Source organism: Lepidochelys kempii, chromosome 14, assembly GCF_965140285.1.
Source record: "Lepidochelys kempii isolate rLepKem1 chromosome 14, rLepKem1.hap1, whole genome shotgun sequence".
Taxonomy (NCBI): domain Eukaryota; kingdom Metazoa; phylum Chordata; order Testudines; family Cheloniidae; genus Lepidochelys; species Lepidochelys kempii.
Genome location: NC_136393.1, coordinates 29291478 through 29316235, shown reverse-complemented (window position 1 = coordinate 29316235; position 24758 = coordinate 29291478). Strand labels below are relative to the sequence as shown.

The 24758-nt window shown below is 45.7% G+C and overlaps 1 protein-coding gene across 1 annotated transcript in view; it reads right to left on the bottom strand.

Annotated features, from left to right (window-relative positions):
- Positions 1 to 5567: 5567 nt before the first annotated feature.
- LOC140898231 (uncharacterized) overlaps positions 5568 to 24758 on the bottom strand; it is a 62133-nt gene continuing 42942 nt past the window's right edge. The window contains exon 5 of the mRNA XM_078848842.1: positions 5568 to 11075. Coding sequence (XP_078704968.1) covers positions 10363 to 11075 — 713 coding nt within the window. The 3' untranslated portion in view covers positions 5568 to 10362. The remainder of the gene's footprint in view (positions 11076 to 24758) is intronic.

Here is a 24758-nt window from a genome sequence, read left to right as displayed (position 1 = left end):
ACCTCACATACTTATGTCAAGCACACAGCGTTCATACTAGGCCTCCATGGCCTATAGCGTATTACAACATATACGATTTATATCCCACCAGTATCAGTCGTTCCCTCCTCTCCATCACTCCTGGCTGGCTGGCCAAATCTTTTACCTAGGGGTTACAGAAGCCAAAGCAGTGGTAAATTAACTGTTTCTTTCCAGGGGCTGTCAGGAATCAATTAATGGGCTTAAATCAATCAATTAAATAAATCAGCTTCTCAGATTGACAAATGATTGATACAAACCAGAGTGCTTTTTAAAAATTAGGTTTTGAGCAGATAAACACACGTATATGCTATAGCAGTAGATTTAGAGCATTCCAAACATTAGTTACCCTAAGTCTGAGATGGTTCTGAGTGATTAACAGTCAGCCTTCCGGGGGCCCTCCTTTTGTCCAGTTGCTGCAGAGTTTAGGTGTCAGGTCCCTGCCCAAAGAAAACCACCCTTGGACTGCTCCACAGTATATTTTTTGCTTAATTTTTTATAGCTAATTTAAATAAAGCACATAACTCATAGTGATGCCTAGTAGATCACCATAGGAACCCCTAGTGGGTCACTAATTCTTCTAGTTTTAGCAATTTTATTATCTTTTATTAAAGTATTTTTAGTTATAATAATACAAATTATGTGTTAGGAGCACTTCAACCCAAGGTCAGTTGTTTAAACACACCTTTTATGGTACATTAACTTTTTGTCCCATTCTGATTAGCAAAACTGTAAACACGCAGCTATAAATTATTCCTAACTATATAATATTTGGTTTTCTGCTACCAGTGGCTGGACACACTGTCAAGGTTCCTTCCCCACTCTGAACTCTAGGGTACAGATGTGGGGACCTGTATGAAAGACCCCCTAAGCTTATTCTTACCAGCTTAGGTTAAATGCTACCACCACCAAAGTGTTTAACAATAATAACAGGGGAAGTGCCCACTTGGAAACGTCTCCCTCCCCAAAAAATCCCCCCCAAGCCCTACACCCCCTTTCCTGGGGAAGCCTTGATCAAAATTCTCACCAATTTGCATAGGTGAACACAGACACAAACCCTTGGATCTTAAGAACAATGAAAAAGCAATCAGGTTCTTAAAAGAGAATTTTAATTAAAGAAAAAGTAAAAGAATCACCTCTGTAAAATCAGGATGGTAAATACCTTACAGGGTAATCAGATTCAAAAATATAGAGAATCCCTCTAGGCAAAACCTTAAGTTACAAAAAGACACAAAAACAGGAATATACATTCATAGAATCATAGAATATCAGGGTTGGAAGGGACCCCAGAAGGTCATCTAGTCCAACCCCCTGCTCGAAGCAGGACCAATTCCCAGTTAAATCATCCCAGCCAGGGCTTTGTCAAGCCTGACCTTAAAAACCTCTAAGGAAGGAGATTCTACCACCTCCCTAGGTAACGCATTCCAGTGTTTCACCACCCTCTTAGTGAAAAAGTTTTTCCTAATATCCAATCTAAACCTCCCCCACTGCAACTTGAGACCATTACTCCTCGTTCTGTCATCTGCTACCATTGAGAACAGTCTAGAGCCATCCTCTTTGGAACCCCCTTTCAGGTAGTTGAAAGCAGCTATCAAATCCCCCCTCATTCTTCTCTTCTGCAGGCTAAACAATCCCATCTCCCTCAGCCTCTCCTCATAAGTCATGTGTTCCAGACCACTAATCATTTTTGTTGCCCTTCGTTGGACTCTCTCCAATTTATCCACATCCTTCTTGAAGTGTGGGGCCCAAAACTGGACACAGTACTCCAGATGAGGCCTCACCAATGTCGAATAGAGGGGAACGATCACGTCCCTCGATCTGCTCGCTATGCCCCTACTTATACATCCCAAAATGCCATTGGCCTTCTTGGCAACAAGGGCACACTGCTGACTCATATCCAGCTTCTCGTCCACTGTCACCCCTAGGTCCTTTTCCGCAGAACTGCTGCCTAGCCATTCAGTCCCTAGTCTGTAGCTGTGCATTGGATTCTTCCGTCCTAAGTGCAGGACCCTGCACTTATCCTTATTGAACCTCATCAGATTTCTTTTGGCCCAATCCTCCATTCAGCACAGCTTATTTTATCAGCCAGTTAAACAAAACAGAATCTAACACATATCTAACTAGATTGCTTACTAACTCTTTACAGGAGTTCTGACCTGCATTCCTGCTCTTGTCCCAGCAAAAACATCACACAGACAGAGAGAACCCTTTGTTTCCCTCCCCCCCCCAGCTTTGAAAGTATCTTGTCTCCTCATTGGTCATTTTGGTCAGGTGCCAGCGAGGTTATCTTAGCTTCTTAACCCTTTACAGGTGAAAGGGTTTTTCCTCTGGCCAGGAGGGATTTAAAGGTGTTTACCCTTCCCTTTATATTTACGGCACACACAAAATAGCTAATTCCAGTAATGTCAAATTTAATTCTCCCCACAACACCATGACTGCTTACTTTGCTTCAGAGCATTTCGTGAGGGACCGCATCAAAGGCATTTATTATATGCACAGGATCATGCTTGTTCACGTATTTATTGACCCCCCTCAAAAAATTCTAATAGATTGGTGAGGCATGATTTCTCTTTACAAAAGCCATGTGGATTCTTCTCCAAAAAATCATGTTCATCTACGTGTCTGGTAATTCTGTTCTTTACTATGGTTTCAACCAATTTCCCTGGTCCTGATGTTAGGCTTGCCTACCTGTAATTGCTGGGATTGCCTCTGGAGCCTTTTTTAAAAATTGGCATCACGGTAGCCATCCTCCAGTCATCTGTTACAGAACCTGATTTAAATGATAGGTTCCATACCAGTTAGTAATTCTGCAATTTAATATTTGAGTTCCTTCAGAACTCTTGATCAGGAGTGTGATTTACCCAAATTCGGTGGGCACAAACAAAGATCTCTGAAGTAATTGCCTGTTTTGAGAGAATGCAGCCTCTAAACTACACGGGGACCACAGATAGGATGCAAGTAGCATGAGTACATAAACTGCAAAGGGTACTATCCCATTGTTATGCAGGCCTTTGTTAACCACAGAGGCTGATTTATGGATGCCAATGTGGACTGCTGCAGAGCACAGCTCTACCAGTCAGTATTATTTGCAGTACAACTGTATAGGGGGATTTAAACACTATGTTCTGGGTACTGGCTGGCCGTTGACATGTGGGATGGATCAAGCCTTTCTACACCTGCTCTGTTTTCCCTACCCTGACATACAGCATGCTCAAAATGGCATTGATACAAGAGACTTTTAAACTCTAATGGGTTTATTTCCCTAAAAGTATCAAATACCACAACCATCAGCGCAATGTGCCACCCAAGATTCTGGGCTGCCTGGTGCTCTCTCTCCTGCCTGGTCCACTGCTGCCCTCCCTCCTCCCCTTTCCAAGAAAATGGCATTGTAGTATTTCAGAAAACAAAAAACAAACGAACAAAACAGATTACAGGGCAGGCATGTTTACTGTTCTGGAAGATACAGAAAGAATAAAGGCAACAGAAAATGTCCTTTGGCTCACAGTGTGATCAGTCACCTGCATATCTTCCAGATGTATCCACTATCTTTTTAAACAAGGCACTTCTGTGCCTATTGGAGACTTGCTTCAGGGTAACAGCCTGTAGAGTTGCACCCATAGTTACTATCCTGACCCCTGCTCCCAAGGAAAAACATAGACAAAGGAAAGGACATGCTGCAGAGGATGTCTGAAGAACATGCTACAAGGAGCCAAGTTTGCAAGTGTGCAAGTGATATGCTGGGGCATCTTTATCTTGAGGCAACTTGCATCAACCAAAGTTTGTGATGTAAACATGGCTCTAGTATCAAATAACCAAGTATAAATTCAATGAAAGGTTTCAGAGTAACAGCCATGTTAGTCTGTATTCGCAAAAAGAAAAGGAGTACTTGTGGCACCTTAGAGACTAATCAATTTATTTGAGCATAAGCTTTTGTGAGCAACAGCTCACTTCATTGGATGCATACTGTGGAAAATACAGAAGATGTTTTTATACACACAGACCATGAAAAAATGGATGTTTATCACTACAAAAGGTTTTTGAAGTTTTTTTGTTGAAGGATAGTCACTTTGAGATCAGAAATCGAGTGACCAGAAAGATTGATGTGTTCTCCAACTGGTTTATGAATGTTATATATATATATATATATATATAATGTTACAACTACAATACCCACCTGTGGAAGTGAAGAAACAGATTGATAGAGCCCGAAGAGTTCCCAGAAGTCACCTACTACAGGACAGGCCTAACAAAGAAAATAACAGAACACAACTAGCCGTCACTTTCAGCCCCCAACTAAAACCCCTCCAACGCATTATAAAGGATCTACAACCTATCCTGAAGGACGACCCCACACTCTCACAAATCTTGGGAGACAGGCCAGTCCTTGCCTACAGACAGCCCCCCAACCTGAAGCGAATACTCACCAGCAACCACACACCACACCACAGAACCACTAACCCAGGAACCTATCCTTGCAACAAAGCCCGTTGCCAACTGTGCCCACATATCTATTCAGGGGACACCATCACAGGGCCTAATAACATCAGCCACACTATCAGAGGCTCGTTCACCTGCACATCTACCAATGTGATATATACCATCATGTGCCAGCAATGCCCCTCTGCCATGTACATTGGTCAAACTGGACAGTCTCTACGTAAAAGAATAAATGGACACAAATCAGATGTCAAGAATTATAACATTCATAAACCAGGTTTCAGAGTAACAGCCGTGTTAGTCTGTATTCGCAAAAAGAAAAGGAGGACTTGTGGCACCTTAGAGACTAACCAATTTATTAGAGCATAAGCTTTCGTGAGCTACAGCTCACTTCCTCAGATGCATCTGAGGAAGTGAGCTGTAGCTCACGAAAGCTTATGCTCTAATAAATTGGTTAGTCTCTAAGGTGCCACAAGTCCTCCTTTTCTTTTTATTCATAAACCAGTCGCAGAACACATCAATCTCTCTGGTCACTCGATTTCTGATCTCAAAGTGACTATCCTTCAACAAAAAAACTTCAAAAACAGACTCCAACGAGAGACTGCTGAATTGGAATTAATTTGCAAATTGGATACAATTAACTTAGGCTTGAATAGAGACTGGGAATGGTTGATTCATTATAAAAAATAACCTATTTCCCCTTGTTTATTCCTTCCCCCCCACTGTTCCTCAGACGTTCTTGTTAAACCCTGGATTTGTGCTGGAAATGGCCCACCTTGATTATCATACACAGTGTAAGGAGAGTGATCACTTTAGAGAAGTTATTACCAGCAGGAGAGTGGGGTAGGGGGAGAGAAAACCTTTTGTAGTGATAAACACCCATTTTTTCATGGTCTGTGTGTATAAAAACATCTTCTGTATTTTCCACAGTATGCATCCGATGAAGTGAGCTGTAGCTCACGAAAGCTTATGCTCAAATAAATTGGTTAGTCTCTAAGGTGCCACAAGTACTCCTTTTCTTTTTGCAAATTCAATGAAGTAACTCAATTTAAAACTATAATTTGACTTGATATTAAAACTTTTGAACAAAAAACAAAATTGGACAAAACTAGATAGGGTGGATGGGACAATGGAATTTAAATCAGTGTCAACTTAACAAAATCTAGCAAAATCATTAATACTTCTCTTATTTTGTCTTAAGAAGGAAGCATTCTTAGGCTAAGCATGATTCTTAAATGAAATTCACAGTCATATGATTACTACAGCTTGAAATGCAACAGCATTTAGACATGTCTCTAGCTGAAAATGGTTAGAATAATGCATACAAAAGTTGGAGTACATGAATCACCAATTCTTCCTGGTTCAAAGCAAGAAAGTCGCAAATAAACCATTCTCCTGCCTCAGTGCCCAGAGGCAAGTCAGGACATCACATTGACAACCTAACAGAGCCCATCTCTGCATCTGTATGTATCAATTGTACTAAGGGGAGGCAGGATTCACAAAAGGTTCTTAGGCACCTTTCTAGGCACCCCTGTGATTACAACACTTCCATTTACTTGTCGTCTATCCCTGTAGGCTCTTAAACTCACTCACTTTTTGCAGTAAAAGTCTTCTAGATGCCTGTGCTCCTACTTCTGGGCATGCACCCGACTGCCTCACTCTAGGCAACCAAGCCCTTTTTTCTACTCTAAGCCCCAGTACAATTCACAAACCAAGGGAAGGTAGGCAGAGGCCCAATCTGGTAGGCATGATCAGAGGCTCCCTCACTCCACACAAAACAGCCAGGAGTCTGGGAGAACGTGAAAGGAGATATTTCCCTCATAACTTTTAACCCTGTAGTTAGGGTGTTTAGCCAGGATGTGGAAGTTACATGTGAAAGCATGCAGTTTAAAACAGCACAAAGTCAGTTTTAGTTACAATGGTGTCACATTGAAATCCTATAACCCATTCCAGTTTGTGTTTCGAAGAATTTTCCCCAATCTGAAGCACTTTTAAGGCTGTACTACTTTTACTATTTCTAATTCTTTTCTTTTGTACCATTTGAAATTAGGATCTTTTTCATAGTTGGATGGAAGTTGCTGGGTTTATATGACTTGGGTACTTTTCAGTTAACAGCACCTACCAGCCCAAGAGTCCGGTTTTACAGAACAGAACTGAACTCCAATGGGTTCAGTGTTCTAGGAAAGCAATAACTATCTTCTCCAAGGCCAAATTCCAACTTCTCTTAAGCACAGAAATTCCCTATGGAATTTGAGCAACAACAATTGATTTCTTAAACATTTGTGAACATTTTAGCAGCTGAAATTTCTGTAATCTTCTTCTTCGTGGCAGGATGTAGGATTTTGTCTTCAGGGACACTTAGAGAGTCATTGGAGCACAGGGACTGGACTCAGGGATATCCACCTCACACATGGGTGCCCTAACCACCAGTCTATAGAGTCATTTTCACTCTCTGTCTTGAGCAAATGACTCTTGGTTCTAGGACAGATTGAGACACCCACATCAGAATATCTGAGAGCTGAGAGGCCAGGGCACTCCCCTGAGACGTGGCAGAACCCTGTTCTAAACCCTTGGATTAAGTAGGCGGGGAGGGGACCTGGTCTCCCACATCTTGGGTGAGTACCCTAACCTCTGAGCAAAAGCTTATGTAGGAGATTCCTGCACCGCAGAGTTAGGCAGCCTCTGAAAACATCTACTGAACTGAGTTCTATCATCAGAGCATCGTCTCACTTCCATGACTCATGAATTGCAAGCAGAGATATGCGCCTATTCCCATAAAAGGGTCAGGGCTTAGGACATACCACTCTCATCAGCATGCTTAACTGGCTACCTTACATGGCTCCCCATGTAATGTGTGGGGATTTGGGGATTCTATTCTAAGGCACCCCTCTCTCCTCATTCATTTTATAAGGGGCTTGGTCACATAACTCAGTCTTTGTGGATCCCACAACTGTTTCTCTGATATTCAAGGTACCCAAAAGTTAGGCATTTGCAACACTCAGTGTCACAAGGCTTAAGTCCTTTGGTGGATTCCAGCCTAAAAACACTATCAGGGATGAATGAGAAGTCACAGCAGACAAGAAAAAGAGGGGGTTAGGTGTATAACATCAAACTTAAATGAAGTGGCTGAACACAAAACATTCAAATTTCCCAGCAAGTCATAATCAAGTCCCATCATAATGTTGGAATCTTATCTCAGCCTCTTGTTCTGCATGGCTCTGTTCTAGAGAGGAGATTTCATTCTCTGCTTTAATAAGGTTGCATGTCATAGAATCATAGAAGATTAGGGTTGGAAGAGACCTCAGGAGGCCATCTAGTCCAATCCCCTCTCAAAGCAGGACCAACACCAACTAAATCATCCCAGCCAAGGATTTGTCAAGCTGGGCCTTGAAAAACAATAAGGATGGAGATTCCACAACCTCCCTAGGTAACACATTCCAGTGCTTCACTACCCTCCTAGTGAAATAGTGTTTCCTAATATCCAACCTAGACTTTCCCCACTGCAACTTGTCCTCACTACATGGCCTCTGATATTTGTCAGAATACGAAAAAATGTTATTCATTTGGCTCATCCCTAGCCAGCACACTTTTACGGTATGTGTCCTGGGTGGATTCTCAGACATCTCGTGAGGGATGAGTTGTGCTAGAAGGCTTTCCCGCACTCAGGGCACTCTTCCCTGTAGGTTCTCTGAGGTTTATTAGGGGCTGAGCTCTCACTGAACATTTCCTAAATTCAGGGCATTTAAAAACTTCTTCCCTGTGTGGATTCTCTGGTGGGCAACAGGATTGACCTCCAACTGAGGCTTTTCCTGCACTTGGCAATTCATAGGGTCTTTCTCACCTTTAGGTTCTCTGATGTGATAGAATGTATGAGCACTGGCTGAAGCTTTTTCTGCTTGCAATGCATCTGTAGGCTCTCTCTTTTGTGTGGGTTCTCTGATGTTCAATAAGGCTTGAGCACTGAGTGAAGCTTTTCCCACAGTCAGAGCAGTAGAAGTGTTTCTCTCTTGTGTGGATTCTCCTATGTCTAACAAGGTCAGAGCTCTGACTGAAGCTTTTCCTGTAGTCAGGGCAGTTCATAGAATCATAGAATATCAGAGTTGGAAGGGACCTCTGGAGGTCATCTAGTCCAACCCCCTGCTCAAATCAGGACCAATCCCCAGCTAAATCATCCCAGCCAGGGCTTTGTCAAGCCTGACCTTAAAAATATGTAAGGAAGGAGATTCCACCACCTCCCTAGGTAACGCATTCCAGTGTTTCACCACCCTCCTAGTGAAAAAGTTTTTCCTAATATCCAACCTAAATCGCCCCCACTGCAACTTGAGACCATTACTCCTTGTCCTGTCATCTGCTATCACTGAGAATAGTCTAGATCCATCCTCTTTGGATCCACCTTTCAGGTAGTTAAAAGCAGCTATCAAATCTCCCCTCATTCTTCTCTTCCGTAGACTAAACAATCCCAGTTCCCTCAGCCTCTCCTCATAAGTCATGTGTTCCAGACCCCTAATCATTTTTGTTGCCCTTCGCTGGACTCTCTCCAATTTATCCACATCCTTCTTGTAGTGTGGGGCCCAAAACTGGACACAGTACTCCAGATGAGGCCTCACCAATGTTGAATAGAGGGGAATGATTACATCCCTCGATCTGTTGGCAATGCCCCTACTTATACATCCCAAAATGCCATTGGCCTTCTTGGCAACAAGGGCACACTGTTGACTCATATCCCGCTTCTCGTCCACTGTAACTCCTAGGTCCTTCTCTGCAGAACTGCTGCCTAGCCATTCGGTCCCTAGTCTGTAGCGGTGCATTGGATTCTTCTGTCCTAAGTGCAGGACTCTGCACTTGTCCTTGTTGAACCTCATCAGATTTCTTTTGGCCCAATCCTCCAATTTGTCTATGTCCCTCTGTATCCTATTCTTACCCTCCAGCGTATCTACCACTCCTCCTATATCTAGTTATAGGGTTTCACTCGTGTGTGAATTCTCGTATGTCTAACAAGGTCTGAGCTTTGACTGAACCTTTGCCTGCAATCAGAGTAGTTATAGGGTTTCTGTCCTATATGAATTCTCTGTTGTAAAATGAGGTGTGAGTGTTCACTGAAGCTTCTCTCGCAGTCAGAGCAGCTGAAGGGTTTTTCTCCTGGTTGGATTATACAATGTCTGTTAAGATTTAAGCGTTGACTGAACCTTTTCCCAATATCGAGGCAGTTAAAGGGCTTCTCGCCTGTGTGCGTTCTCTGATGTTCAATAAGGTATCAGCTCTGATTGAACCTTGTTCCGCAGTCAGAGCAGCTATTGGCAATATTTCTTCTTTTATTTTACATCCATGTACGGAATTAATTTTGTTATGTTCACCAATATGGAGGTGATGTGTGGCGGGGGTGGGGCCCAAGGGGTTCAGAGTGTGTGTGTGGGTTGCTCAGGGCTGGGGCAGAGAGTTGTGGTGCATGGGGGTGAGGAATCTGGTTGGAGGTGTGGGCTCTAGGGTGGGGCCGTGGATGAGGGGTTTGGGATGCAGGACGGGGCTCAGAGTTAGGGCAGAGAGTTGGGGTATGGGGGGGTGAGGACTTCGGGGTGGGGCCAGGGATGAGGGGTTCAAGGTGTGGGAGGGGGCTCAGAGCTGGGGCAGAGGGTTGGGGTATAGGGGGTGAGGGCTCTAGTTGGGGGTGTGGGGCTGGGGATGAGGGGTTTGGGGTGCAGGCTGCCCCAAGGAGAAAAGACTCCCCCCAGCCCTCTCTCACCACACCAGCCTGGGGTCAGGGGAAAGCACCTCTCCGTGTCTCCCCATCCACGATAGCTATGGGTCCGGAGGAGAGGCACCTCTCCCCATCCCCAATAGCTCCGGGTTGGGGCCAGGGGAGAAGCATCTCTCCCCACCTGGGCAGCCCTTGATAGCCTGCTGTGCAGTTTAGAGGGAACTTAGGTTATAGGGTTTCTGTCTTGTGTGAATTTTCTGATGTGCAATAAGGTGTGAGCTTTCACTGAAGCTTTTCCCGCAGTCAGAGCAGTTACAGGGTTTCTCTCCTGTGTGGGTTCTCCTATGTCTAACAAGGTCTGAACTCTGACTGAAGCTTTTCCCGCAGTTATAGGGTGTCTCTCTTGTATGTATTATCTGATGTTTAATAAGGTATGAGTTTCGACTGAACCTTTTCCCACAGTCAGGGCAGTTATAGGGTGTCTCTCTTGTATGTATTATCTGATGTTTAATAAGGTATGACCGCCGCGTGAACCTTTTCCTGCAGTCAGAGCAGTTATACGGTTTCTTTCCTGTGTGGATTGTACGATGACTGTTAAGATTTGAGCGCCGACTAAAGCTTTTCCCACAGTCAGAGCAGTTGAAGGGGTTCTCGCCTGTGTGGATTCTCCTATGTCTAACAAGGTCTGAGATCTGACTGAAGCTTTTCCTGCAGTCAGGGCAGTTATAGGGTTTCTCTCCTGTGTGGATTCTCCTATGTCTAACAAGGTCTGAGCTCTGACTGAAGCTTTTCTCACAGTCAGGGCAGTTATAGGGTGTCTCTCTTGTATGTCGTCTCTGATGTTTAATAAGGTATGAGTTCCAACTGAAGCTTTTCCCACAGTCAGAGCAGTTGAAGGGCTTCTCTCCTGTGTGGGTTCTCTGATGTTCAAGACTTGAGTGCTGACGGAAGCTTTTCCTGTAATCACTGCAAGTGTAGTGTCCCTCTTCATGGGGGATTTTCTGTTGATTGGTTTCTTTGTTTCTTTTCACCCCTCTGCTCCTGTGAGAGGATGTACTCCGTCCCTCCCCTAGATGGTTTCCCTGCTGTCTTTGTGGCCTGTGCTGACTCTCGAAGGTTTCTCCCTGCTCAGGACTCTGGGAAACACGCTCTTCAGATCTTCCCCATAACATCCCACACAGTGCCACTTGCTCAGGACCTTCCTGCTGAAGACTTTCCTCACTGTTCTCATTCACTGTCCCCTCCCCTGTGGGATAGAGAGATAATCCAGAAAGGAGTCATTCTCTGTGCTTGAGGGAAAGGAAAACTCTGAAAGGGGAACAGGAAAAGGGGGGAACACACACAAATAACGGCTGGGGAGATTGAAATATCATGAGCTGAGTTCATTCTCCTTCCTCAAAACCCCTCCCCAGAGGAGAGAATCCATCTTTCCTTCACATCCTCTCACTAGAGATGAAGACAGGCTGAAGGGTCACATACACTTGATGAAAATGCAGAAGTGACATCTGCTATGAGGTTTGAGTCAGTGTAGCTGATTCCTCACCTGTGTGGGTGTCGCTGATGATCTCCCCTTCCTCAGAGCCCTGGAGATCCGGGACCCACAGCTCCTCACCTCGCTCCACCCAAGATATCACATTAGGTTTGGAAATTGGAAATCCTACTTGGGAAACAATTAATCAAGTGTTGATTTTGTTCATTAACATCAGTCCTATTACTACTTCCAGACCCAGGATCTGAGTCGCCCACCCAGAGAGGCTCCTCTCCCATCTTACAGAGACTGGGCTATAGATTGTACAAGATCCCATGACACACTCATCTGGAGTAAAGGTGCATCGCCTCTGCCTTGGGAATGCCCCAGCTTGTGCCCCAGGGAAGTTGAGCATTCTGCTACACTCTAGGATACAACTGAATCTCCATCACGGCCCATTCCATGCACCGCATCACAGGCCAGAACACATTACTTAAAATGTGAGCTCCTATGAGGGCTTGTAGGTCTGAAACCGAGGCCCTCAGGCAGTGCTCATACTGCAGCTGCCGCCTGGCAGACCACTTAGAGCTCGCAGAGAAAGGAGTTAGCAGAGTTCTAGCTCCCAGGGGCTCTCTTCTGACTTGGGGGGGAAGCTAGCCCCACTCCTTGGCTCGGATGCACTACTTAAACCAGAAGGAGAGAGAGGAAGCTGTCTGAGGAACGAGGTGAATCCTTGGCTGGCTGCTTCAGATCCTCCCTTTACTCCAAAGTCCTGAACGCCTTACTGCCTGTGCCTGGGTGGGACCCTCCAGCTGCCCACAATAGCTGCTGCTCCCGCAGCTGGCCATAGTGGCGTTTGGCTGTGCTGATCCTCCAGGAGTGTGTGTGGCTATTGCTGCAGCTGAGCTCCCCCTCAACTGCTTTGGTCCTACTCTGCCAGCAGCAGCAGCAGCCTCTTTGTGTTGTTTCCCAACCTTCCTCGGGTGCCCAGTCCCCCACCTCCTTCACCTTTGTCTGGGTGCAGGTGGCTCAGTCACACCCCTCTTGGTTGGACAGAATCTACTTTTCACATTTTCATACCTTGTGGGCCCATTCCTCACACATTCAGCCAGACCCCTTCTCAGACCTAAGTTCCCTCTAAGCTGCATGGTGCGCAGCTGCCTATTAAGCCCTGCGCATGGACTGCAGAGGGGAGAGGCGTCCCTCCCTGCTGGCCCCAGCACGGACCTGCCCCAGACTTGCCACGGCTGGGGAGAGGAGCCCCTCCCTCAGCCCAGCCCAGACCTGCCAGAGCTGCTGCAGTTGGGGAGAGGCGACTCTCCCCCCGAGCTGCTGCAGCGAGAGAGGGCTGGGGGGAGTCCTCTCTCCCCACCGCAGCCCCAGGGCAGCCTGTACCCCAAACCTCTCATCCCCAGCCCCATCCCAGAGCCCGCACTCCCAGACAGAGCCCTCATCCCCCCACACCCCAACACTCTGCCCCAGCCCTGAGCCCCCTCCCACACTCCAAACCCCTTGGCCCCAACCCACCACATGAATTTTGTTATGTGCACCAATATGAAATCCATATTGGTGCACATAACAAAATTCATTCTGCACATGGATGTAAAAAATTAGAGGGAGCACTGTCTTGGACCATCATTTAGTCTTGGGAAGGTCCCCCTGTGCCATTATATGATTAAAATATGACCATGTAAATCATTCTTGCTACCACTGTTATACAACTGGAACAAATCTTGTGCAAAGTATGTCATGTGAGGTGTCAATGGAAAAGTTATGATTTGCTGACTATGATTATCCTGTTTGTATGTGTATATCATTTTTGTATCTCAAGTTATGAATATTGCCTATGTATCTCTATTTCAAATGTGTTTGCTCTTGTTTTTGTACCCACAAGGTAGTTTACATCTAGTCTAGCCTGCATATTGTGAATAGAGTATTCTGGTTGATGGCCAATCAACAAAAACCATGGAAAAAGCTCATCCGCACTTGATGGACTTTCCTGTGGACGTTTCAGCCAGACTATGGGTAATGCCTGCCATGACGCATCGAAGTATGCAAGAGCATGTGACCAGCTCATGTGTCACTAAATTCCATCTTGTGCCTGTACTTTTCAACTAACTATGCTGGGGGCTTTTCTTGGAACAATGAGTGTCACTCCACATGGCAGAAACTACAAAAGGCCCTAGGAACATCTTCATTTTTCCGCTTTCCTGCTCTGATCTCTGGACTACACGCTTATACTAATGGGAGCATTCTAACCAAAGGACTGAGGACCTTCCAATCTTTTAGAAGGAAGCAGAGACTTAACAAGCCAGTAGTTTATGTCATCACTGCTTCAAACCTGATACAAAAACTTTGCAATGTGTGTATGTATTTGATTCCTTTAACTGATTTTAACTCTCTCCTCTTTCTCTTCTCTTATAAATAAACCTTTAGATAATTAGATACTAAAGGATTGGCAACAATGTGATTATTGGGTAACATCTGAGTTATATATTGAGCTGGGTACATGGCTGGTCCTTTGGGATTGGAAGAATCCCTTGGTTGATTAAATTGGTTTTAAATAGCCACTCATCATTAAGTCTAGCGTTTGGGTGTTGAAATAAGGACTGGAATACCCAAGGAGGCTGCCTTTCTGACTTCTTGTTAGCCAGTGTGGTGAGACAGAAGTTTATTTTCGTTGCTGGTTTGGTATATCTTATGGAAGAATAATCACCAGTTTTGGGGTGTGTCTGCCCTATTGCTTAGCAGTTTGTCCTGAATTTGGTATTCTCAGTTGTGACCCACGGAGGCAAAGTTTTGGTAAAATCCATGGAACCAGGTCAATTAAACTTTGGATCAGAACCCAAACTAGTCAAACATTTGAAATTTTACATTGAGAGTTTTGGTGGTTGAAGAGTAATTACAATGAGTGAGCAACGATCATATGAGGGTCCTGACAGAAAAACCCTGGAAGATTTGTGCTCCCAAAAGGCTTTATCCTTTAAGAAGAAAGCCACTGATCAAGCACTGAAAAATCTGCTAAAGGACTTTGACTAGAAAGAGGGTAACCAAATATACCCCAACACTGCCACCTTTTATGTAAATGCTGTTACTGTGAGCTCAGGAGGAGGTAACCATAAATTGTGCCAATGCTATGTATGGGGGTAGCAATAGGAAATTCCTAAAGAGTGTAAAAATCAATGGTAAAAGCTGTTTAGGGCAAGTTACAGCTTCTAACATCATTCTAGTTCAAGCAGATCTTGTCAAAAGAGGAAGATTATTTACCAGATAAGAGTGCAAAATTTTGTAATCCTTTTATGAGTTTACTGTGAGTGTGCCTTTAGCCAGAACCCACCTGGAATGGAATGGTAGTAAACATGAAGTTATAATTGGTGTAAGGAATGTATTGCCTACAGATCTTTTAACTGGGGGTGACATTAAAGCTTTATTCAAATCAAGTTAATACCATGAACCAGTCAGACATGAAGTATGAAGGTATGCCCTGTGCTTTACCTGCTACTAGTGTGGAGAGTTATGACCAGGAAGGGACTAATCCTAAACCTGTGTCGATTGGTTTGTGGTTGCCGAAGCAGCAGAAGATAGAGAGGCCCACCTGTGCCATGTTACATGTGGGGGCTTGTCTGGGATCCTGAGCCAACGGACGTGGTTGGCAGCCTAGAGATGGAGGAGACCCTGCAATGGCTTGTAAAACAGCAGGAACAGATGCAGAAGACCCTGCAAGGCTTCCAGCAGTCCCAGCAGGCTGAGAGACAGGCCTTACTAACCTGGCAGGCAGAACAGCAGAAAAGCCTACAGAACTTTATGAGAGAGCATGTCAGCGTGCAGCAGCAACTCCTGCAACGAATGGTGACTCCTGTGGTAGGGGATGGCACCTGGCCACCAGCCTTGGGACTCTGTAAAACGGGCCCGGCAGATGACCTGGATGCCTTCCCCAGTACGTTCGAGTGGGTAGCCATGGGTGCCAGATGGGGTAGGGCAACCTGGGCCCTATGGCTGGCTCCCTACGTGGTGGGAGAAGCTCAAGTGGCCTACATGGCCTTGTGTAAGGAACAGGCCCGGAACTATGAGATGGTGAGGGTGGCCATCCTAGACTGGGTGGGCCTGTTGGCAGAGTAATACTTTGCTACAGGGCCTCCCAGAGAATATCCAAGTCTGGGTCAGACAACATCAGCCAAGTACAGTCCATGCAGCAGTCAAGCTGACCGAGGAGTACACGGAGGCAGACGTTCCCCGAGGGGAGCGCCAACCCTATAAAGACAGAGCGTTGGGGAAGAAACTCCTTCCTGGGAAAGGCCCAGAGAGGAAGAAGAAACCCTGAGGAGCTCCCATTACAGCCGGCGCGATAGTTTGCTGGCAGTGTGGGTGGCCAGGACATAAAAAGTGGTACTGCTTGGATATGGAATGTGGCTGGACCAAATTTTGTGGCTGGACTAATGATGAAGGGCAGGCAAGGGGGCAGGGGCTGTCCACTATCCCGGTGCAGGTGGGGAGGAAATCCCATAGGGGCCTAGTGGATACAGCTTCAGCCTGCTTGCTTGTCCAGAGGGGGCGGATAAAACAGCACTGGATGACTCCAGGTGCACGGATGGCCCTGGAGTGTATCCACAGGGACAGGAGATACTGCTCGGTGGCCCAGGTGCCCCTAGAAGTGCAGGGCAGCTTTAAATGGAAGTGGATCGGGGTAGTAGAGGGGTTACCATACCCTGTTATGTTAGGTATGGACTGGGGCCCTCCCCACAGAGGGAAAAGGAAAGGTCCCCCGAAGGAGGAGGCGGGCACTCCTAGACTGAGAAGCCCTGGGGAGGAAGAGGAGCAAGGTCCTCGGGGTAGCGAGAGAACCCTAGTAGTATGAGAACCCTAGACATCAGAGCCCAGATAGGGTAGACAGAGGGGAAGGAGGTGCGGGGCAGATGGCCAGCCCAAGCCCCTTAGAGGAAGAAAAGTGGCAACTGGAGTTCCCCACAACACAGATCCCAGGAGAAGAAATGGGGACCCTGCTTGGTGGCTTGGGAGAACCCGAGGCTCAGGGTGTCCAGCAGGAGGTTGGGATTGGCCCTGACCCCCTACTGAAAGAAAAGGGAATAAAGGAAAAGGGATGCCCACAAAGATGCGATTGGTGTGAAGATCTGTGGGTGGCGGCAGAGCTATGGGGACATCCACCCCCCGACCAGTGTACTTCCTGGGGTATGAAGGAAACCCCAAGAGATGATGCAGGTGATTGTCCAAAAGAGGGGGAAGAGACTTCCCAGGACGAACCCCACCGGAAGGGGGCAGAGAGGCCAAGGACTGACTAACCTGGTGATTCATAAGGGGGGAGATGTGTGACAGGGTGCTGGCTAGGAAACCCTGAGCCAGACCTCTGTCACGCCAGCTCCAATCAGGAAAGGGGAATTGGAGTTGGCTGAGCAAGCCCAGGCCCAAGTGGCAAATAGGGAAGAGCTGCCAGCCTCGTTAGCCAGGGACTACATAAAGGCTAGAGGGAAGGAAGCCAGGGGGAGGAAAGGGAGGAGTCAGGGAGTTAGAGGCCAATCTCCCCTGCTGGCCGCAGAAGCTAGCGGTCCCTGAGGCTGTAAGCCTGATGCTGTCTGTAGCTACAAGGTGGTAGGAACTTGTACTGTAAATAAAGCACACAGGTGATTGCACCAAAGCAAAGGTGGTTTGTGGGTGCAGAAGCGGCAGAAGATAGAGAGGCCCACGTACACTCTGTTACACTTGGAAACTTGCTGAAGACTTACAACACTGATATCCTCATGTTGCAAGAGACCCATGTTGGCAATGACCAACAGGCTAGGTGCTACTGTATCTATGGATACAACCTAACGACTAGCCATTATCATCCTAAATATGGCTTGGCAATATACATCAAGGACACCATTACAGATTTTAATATTATCCCATCAACCAAAGAGGAGACCACCTTTACCACAGCTATCAAAGTAGGGGAGCTCCACATTACCAACATCTATAAAGCCCCCAGCACAAGATGGCCAAAACCAGTGCTACTCAGCACTCTTATTCCATGCATCTATGCAGGTGATTTTAATAGTCACCACGCTATGTGGGGCTATAAAACAAATGAAACCGATGGCAAAAATCTCATGGACTAGATATCTGCACAAGACTTACAACTAATCTATGAACTAAAACAACAATCAGCATTCCAGTCAAGCCGCTGGCAATGTGGGTACAATCAGGACCTAACATTCATGTCTAAAGACCAAAGTGGTAACACTCATCGTAACATGTGAAGGACAATTGGCATTTCCAAACAGCCAACACAGACCTATAATGATCCACGTAGGCATTGAAATCCCTGTGTTCTTTCCAAAAGAGGTAGTACGATGGAATTTTGCTAAAGCTGATTGGGTTGCGTATAAAGAAACTGTTCAGAAAACTGTTGCAAGGATTCTAGCAAGACTGGAATGCTATCAACGGTTTGCAGGACTCCTGAAAGTAGCAGGAAAGAAGAACATTCCCTGAGGCTTCTGGAAAAAGCACACTCCCTGCTGGACGAGAGAGACGCAGGAGTTGCTCCAGCAATACAAGCAGACCAGGAACTCTCACACCGCAAAAACCTTGCTACACTCCCTTGACACAGCAAGATGCCAGTGATAGCTTGAGTGCATGCAAAACCTTGATTTTACAAATTCAAGTTGTCGAGCCTGGACACTACTACATCATCTTGGGGCCACTAATCCCACAGAGTACTGGCCACCACTTGATAAACACACAAGAAGAGAGGTGTATCTGTTGGGGGAGGGATAGCTCAGTGGTTTGAGCATTGGCCTGCTAAACCCAGGGTTGTGAGTTCAATCCTTGAGGAGGCCATTTAGGGATCTGGGGCAAAAATTGGGGATTGGCCCTGCTTTGAGCAGGGGGTTGGACTAGATGACTTCCTGAGGTCCCTTTCAACCCTGATATTCTATGATTCTAACAACTTTACTGAACACTTGCATCAATCCCCGGAGGAGAACCTTCCACTGCCAACATTGAGGAAGTGAAAGAAGGACTTGCTGCGATGAAAAAAAGGGAAGGCTGCAGGCCCTGACGGTATTCTGCCAGAATTCCTCCACCTTCTGGATCTCAAAGGACTCCAATGGCTAGCAACGTTGTACTCCACTACCTTAAGGACATTACGGATCCCTGAAATATGGCATGAGGAATGGTGCTCCTGTCATGCAGGTAGGATGTGCTAGTAGTATAAGGGGCCTACCATCAATCAAACACAGCCCCCCCCACCCCGTCCCATCAGGCCTGGCCCCTCAGGCCCTGCCCCAAGGGGTATTATTTCTGGGGTCAAGACGGACACATGACCAGAAGCAAAAGGTGTCATGTGACCCCTCTAGGAACTCCTCTCACCACCCTCTACCAATCAGGATTTTTTCCCCCGTAGGACCGCCCTGAGAGGAGATTTAACCAGTTGGGGGAGGGATAGCTCAGTGGTTTGAGCATTGGCCTGCTAAACCCAGGGTTGTGAGTTCAATCCTTGAGGGGGCCATTTAGGGATCTGGGGCAAAAATTGGGGATTGGTCCTCTTTGAGCAGGGGGTTTGGATTAGATGACCTCCTGAGGTCCCTTCCAACCCTGATATTCCATGATTCTATGAGTTCTGGGGCGGGGTGATCCATCCAGAAGTGGGTCATGTGACCGCTCTAAGAACTCCTCCCATCACCCTCTATCAATCAGGATGGGTTCCAGCTGCAGAGGGCCTCCCGGAGAGTGGATTTAATCAATCGGGGGGAGTTCTGGGGCGAGGGTAACCCTCCCAGAAGAGGGTCATGTGACTCCTCTAAGATCTCCCCCTATTGCCCTCTACCAATCAGATGTCCCAGTGCCTCTGCTGCTGTAAAAGGAAAGTTAGCAAGAGTCCAGGCTATAAGCAAAAATCAGACCCTGTGACAAATATGCCTATTTGCAGGTTCACTGTCCAATACATGAACTTGGCAAAAGCAGGGCTGGTTTTACAAAAACACAAGCACTCCTAGGCACTAAGGAGTTGAAGATTTTTAAGAGCAGGTCAGACAGACACCTGTCAGGGATGGTCTAGATAATACTTAGTCCTGCCATGAGTGCAGGGGACTGGACTAGATGACCTCTTCAAGGCCCTACCACTTCTACGATTCTATCTAAGTATTCATGTAATCACATTCCAGAAGGATAGTACAAGAACACCCAGATACAAGGTTATGGTGTAAACACATTCCCAGAAGATGATACAGGGACACACTGACCCCTCCTAAGGATAAGGTCAGAATGACAAGGGAATGGATAGAGATGTTTTGATTGAATCTACAGATGCATCTGTAGTATGCAAGGTCTTGGAAAAACTTTTGAAGGGAAAAGTAGTTAAGGACATTGAGGTCAATGGTAAATGGGAAAAAATACAACATGGTTTTACAAAAGGTAGATCGTGCCAAACCAACCTGATCTCCTTCTTTGAGAAGGTAACAGATTTTTTAGATAAATGAAATGCAGTGGATCTAATTTACCTCGATTTCAATAAGGCATCTGATATGATTCCACATGGGGAATTATTAGCTCAATTGGAAAAGATGGGGATCAATATGAAAATTGAAAGGTGGATAAGGAACTGGTTAAAGGGGAGACAACAACGGGTCATACTGAAAGATGAACTGTCAGGAGGTTACTAGTGGAGTTCCTCAGGGATCAGTTTTGGGACCAATCTTATTTTATCTTTTTATTACTGACCTTGGCACAAAAAGTGGGAATATGCTAATAAAGTTTGAAGATGACACGAAGCTGGGAGGTATTCCTAATACAAAGAAGGACCGGGATATCATACAGGGAGATCTGGATGACCTTGTAAACTGGAGTAATAGTAATAGGATGAAATTTAATAGTGAAAAGTGTAAGGTCATGCATTTAGGGATTAAGAACAAGAATTTTTGTTATAAACTGGGGATGCATCACTTGGAAGTAACAGAGGAGAAGGACCTAGGAGTATTGGTTGACCACAAGATGACTATGAGCCGCCAATGTGATATGACCGTGAAAAAAGCTAATGCGGTCTTGGGATACATCAGGAGAAGTATTTCCAGTGGAGATAAGGAGGTGTTAGTACCATTATACAAGGCACTGCTGAGATCTCATCTTGACTACTGTGTGCAATTCTGGCCTCCCATGTTTAAGAAGGATGAATTCAAACTGGAACAGGTGCAGAGAAGGGCTACTAGGATGATCTGAGGAATGGAAAACCTGTCTTATGAAAGGAGACTCAAGGAGCTTGGCTTGTTTAGCCTAACCAAAAGAAGGCTGAGGGCAGATATGATTGTTTTTTATAAATATATCAGAGGGATAAATACCAGGGAGGGAGAGGAATTATTTAAGCTCAGTACCAATGTGGACACAAGAACAAATGGATATAAACTGGCCATCAGGAAGTTTAGACTTGAAATTAGACAAAAGTTTCCAACCATCAGAGGAGTGAAGTTCTGGAATAGCCTTCCAAGGGGAGCTGTGGAGACAAAAGACATATCTGGCTTCAAGACTAAGCTTGATAAGTTTTTGGAGGGGATGGTATGATGAGATAGCCTAATTTTGGCAATTAATTGATCTTTGACTATTAGCAGTAAATATGCCCAGTGGCCTGTGATGGGACGCTAGATAAGGTGGGATCTGAGTTAGTACAGAGAATTCTTTCCTGGGTGTCTGGCTGGTGAGTCTTGCCCATATGCTCAGGGTTTAGATGATCGCCATATTTGGGGTCAGGAAGCAATTTTCCTCCAGGGCAGATTGGCAGAGGCCCTAAGGATTTTTCGCCTTCCTCTGCAGCATGGGGCATGGGTCACTTGCTGGAGGATTCTCTGCACCTTGAAGTCTTTAAACCACGATTTGAGGACTTCAACAGCTCAGACCTAGGTCAGGGGTTTGTTACAGGATGGGTGGGTGAGATTCTGAGGCCTGCATTGTGCAGGAGGTCAGACTAGACGATCATAATGGTCCCTTCTGACCTTAAAGTCTATGATTCTATGAATGTAAAGGGTGGGAACTAATCGCATCAGAGGGGCAATACATAACTTGTTTGTAACAGTGTATAAAAGAGGGGTGACAGAAGGGGTATCTTTGGCCAAGGAGGGAGCAGAAATTCCTGCCACTCACTGAGCTGGTCCATTGTCACAGGCATACATGTATTGGTGTACCTGTAATCATTGAGCAGGGACACTAGTACTATGCTTTGTTGGCAATAAACCTGGCTGAGCATCTTCCCATGACCTGAGTCTGTGGTGTTCTTGGGCAGTTCGATTAAAGTCTCCTGTGTCAGCTAGCTGCACAGAGCTGGTGCAGCACACAGAGAGAACACACACGCGGCCAACAACTGATGACACAAGGCATGCCTTGTGAGGTATCATTTAAAAACTCATAATTTGCTGATCAATAATATCAATGCACGTAGCAGTATTGTATGTGAAGTTATAAACATAAGCTGCAATCATAACTAAAAATATGTTTTACAGGTAAGTCTGTTCTCCAGCCACCACACTGAAAACTCACTTAAAATCACTACCAGTATCTCAAAGCAATCAGCTGTGCACAGATCCTGCTTGACTACACCACTGTGATGGGTTGGATCACAAAAATCCCCTTGGGGCTGCCAACTGATTTGCCAAGACTAATTCTGCCCCTGCTTTCCCTGCCAGCTTGAGACTCCAGCACCCTGTCTTGCTGAGCCAGATACACCAGTCTGCTCCAACGCAGACCCAGGGTCTGAACCATGTGCCCCAAAGCTGCAGACTTAGCTGAAAGCAACTAAAGAAGCGTTCCTACCTTTAACACTCAGATGCTCAACGCCCAATGGGGTCCAAAATCTAAATAAATCCATTTTACCCTGTGTAAAGTTTATACAGAGTAAACTCATAAATTGTTTGCCCTCTGTAACACTGATAGAGAGATATGCACAGCTGTTTGCCCCCTCCCCCCAGGTATTAGTACATACTCTGGGTTAATTAATAAGTAAAAAGTGATTTTATTAAGTACAGAAAGTAGGATTTAAGTGGTTCCAAGTAGTGACAGACAGAACAAAGTGACTTACCAAGCAAAATAAAATAGAACATGCAAGTCTATGTCTAAGAAAACTGAATACAGATAAAAACCTCACCCAGTAAGCTTCCTTTTACAGACTAGTCTCCTTCTAGTCTGGTTCCAGCAATCACTCACACCCCCTGTACTTACTGTCCTTTGTTCCAGTTTCTTAGCTCAGAGGCTATCTCTTGAGCCAGATGAAGACAAAATGGAGGGGTCTCCCAGAGGTTTAAATAGACTTTCTCCTGTGGGTGGACACCCCACCCCCTGTGTAGAATCCAGCTACAAAATGGAGTTTTGGAGTCACATGGGCAAGTCACATGTCCACGTATGACTGAGTTTTTTACCGGCCAAGCCACATTCCTGGGAAAGCTCAGATGTGGATTGGCATCTTCAAGATCCATTGTCTGTTAAGTGCTTCTTGACTGGGCATTTAACTTGCACATTCCTTTCTCAAGAAGCTGACCAAATGCCTAGTAAGTCTACTTCAAAATCAAGCCAGTACACAGCCAATATTCATAACTTTGAATACAAAAAAGATACATGCATACAAATAGGATGAATAGATTCAGTAGATCATAACCTTCACAGAGATACGTTACATGGCATATGTAGCATAAAACATATTCCAGTTATGGCATATATATACACACACACACACACACACACACATTCATAAGCATATTTCCATAAAGCCTTACGGGGGGCACCATCACAGTGGCCAAACCAGTTCCTCAGGGACAAAGAGCAAGCTGATGCCTCAGTAAGGTGAAAACAAGGCTAATGGACCATTACCTGCTCAATGGCCATTCTTTGGCAAGAAATGGGGTGGGACAAAAATTTACATCCTGGCAAAGAAAAAGCATGGTTTCCATCCACACAGACTTCCTGTCACCTTGCCCCCAGCTGAAAATGCTTCTTCTCAAAGGGAGGACAGAACTATAAAAAGGGGAAAACACCCCAAGACACCCCCTCCCTCTCCCTGTCTGTCTCTGGCATCGCACCTAAGAAGACAAAACAGCTGTTGGACTCTGGGAGAGTGGTCCTGACCTAAAGAGTTTGGTTCGTAAGACTGCTGAAAGCATGTGATGAGAAACTTTGCTTGAAGAGAATACAGTTTGTTAAGAGAGGAGTGTGTTGGGGTCACCCTGAGGTAATCTTTAAGGCTGCTAAAAGCCAGGGTGTCGCAGGCTATCTGACTGCAACTCATATAGACATAGCTGGGAGTGACAAATGTTTTTGTAAAAGGAAATCATGCCTCATCAATCTATTAGAATTCTTTGAGGGGGTCAACAAGCAAGTGGACAAGGGTGATCCAGTGGATATAATGAACCTGGACTTTCAGAAAGTGTTTGACAAGATCTCTCACCAAAAGCTCTGAAGCAAAGTAAGCAGTCATGGGATAAGAGGGAAGGTCCTCTCATAGATCAATAACTGGTTAAAAGCGGGAAACAAATGGTAGGAATAAATGGTCAGTTTCAGAATGGTGAGAGGTAAATAGTGGTGTCCCACAGGGCCTTTCTTATAATTTTGAGGTCTTATGCCTTCCTCCATTGCCTCTGAGTCTTCTGATATGACCAGCAGCTTGCTTTCCTCCATCTGAGATGTCTCCTCCAAAATCTCTGTGAATTGACAGCGATCTCCTCAGGCCACACAAGTTGGTCTCTGCAATCAGATCTGTTGCAGCTGCTGAGGGTGGACACCTCCTTCCTGAACTCCTGTTGCACAATCCACCTTTTGTGGCACAGGGGGTGGAGGTTCCTGGTTTTGGCTGGTGTAATCAAAGTCCGTGACCTTCTCAACTATGTTTTGCAGGACTGGGTGGACCCAGTATGCTTGCTCAGTATATAGCACTGCCCACCCCACATGTCCCCCACTATGTGCTCCAGAAGATAAAGGCTGCCCTATCCCCCGTCTCTGTGGCTTTTCCTGGGCAAGGTGTTCCCGACCTGCCCGTATCCCCTGGCTCTCTGGAGCATGGATGTCAGGCTCCTAGCCCATGAGCCCCACCATCATTTTCAATCTCCCATTTGAGCTGACTCATATTGATACAGCCAGTGAGCCCCTCAGCCACATCACAAGAGAAGCTATATACAC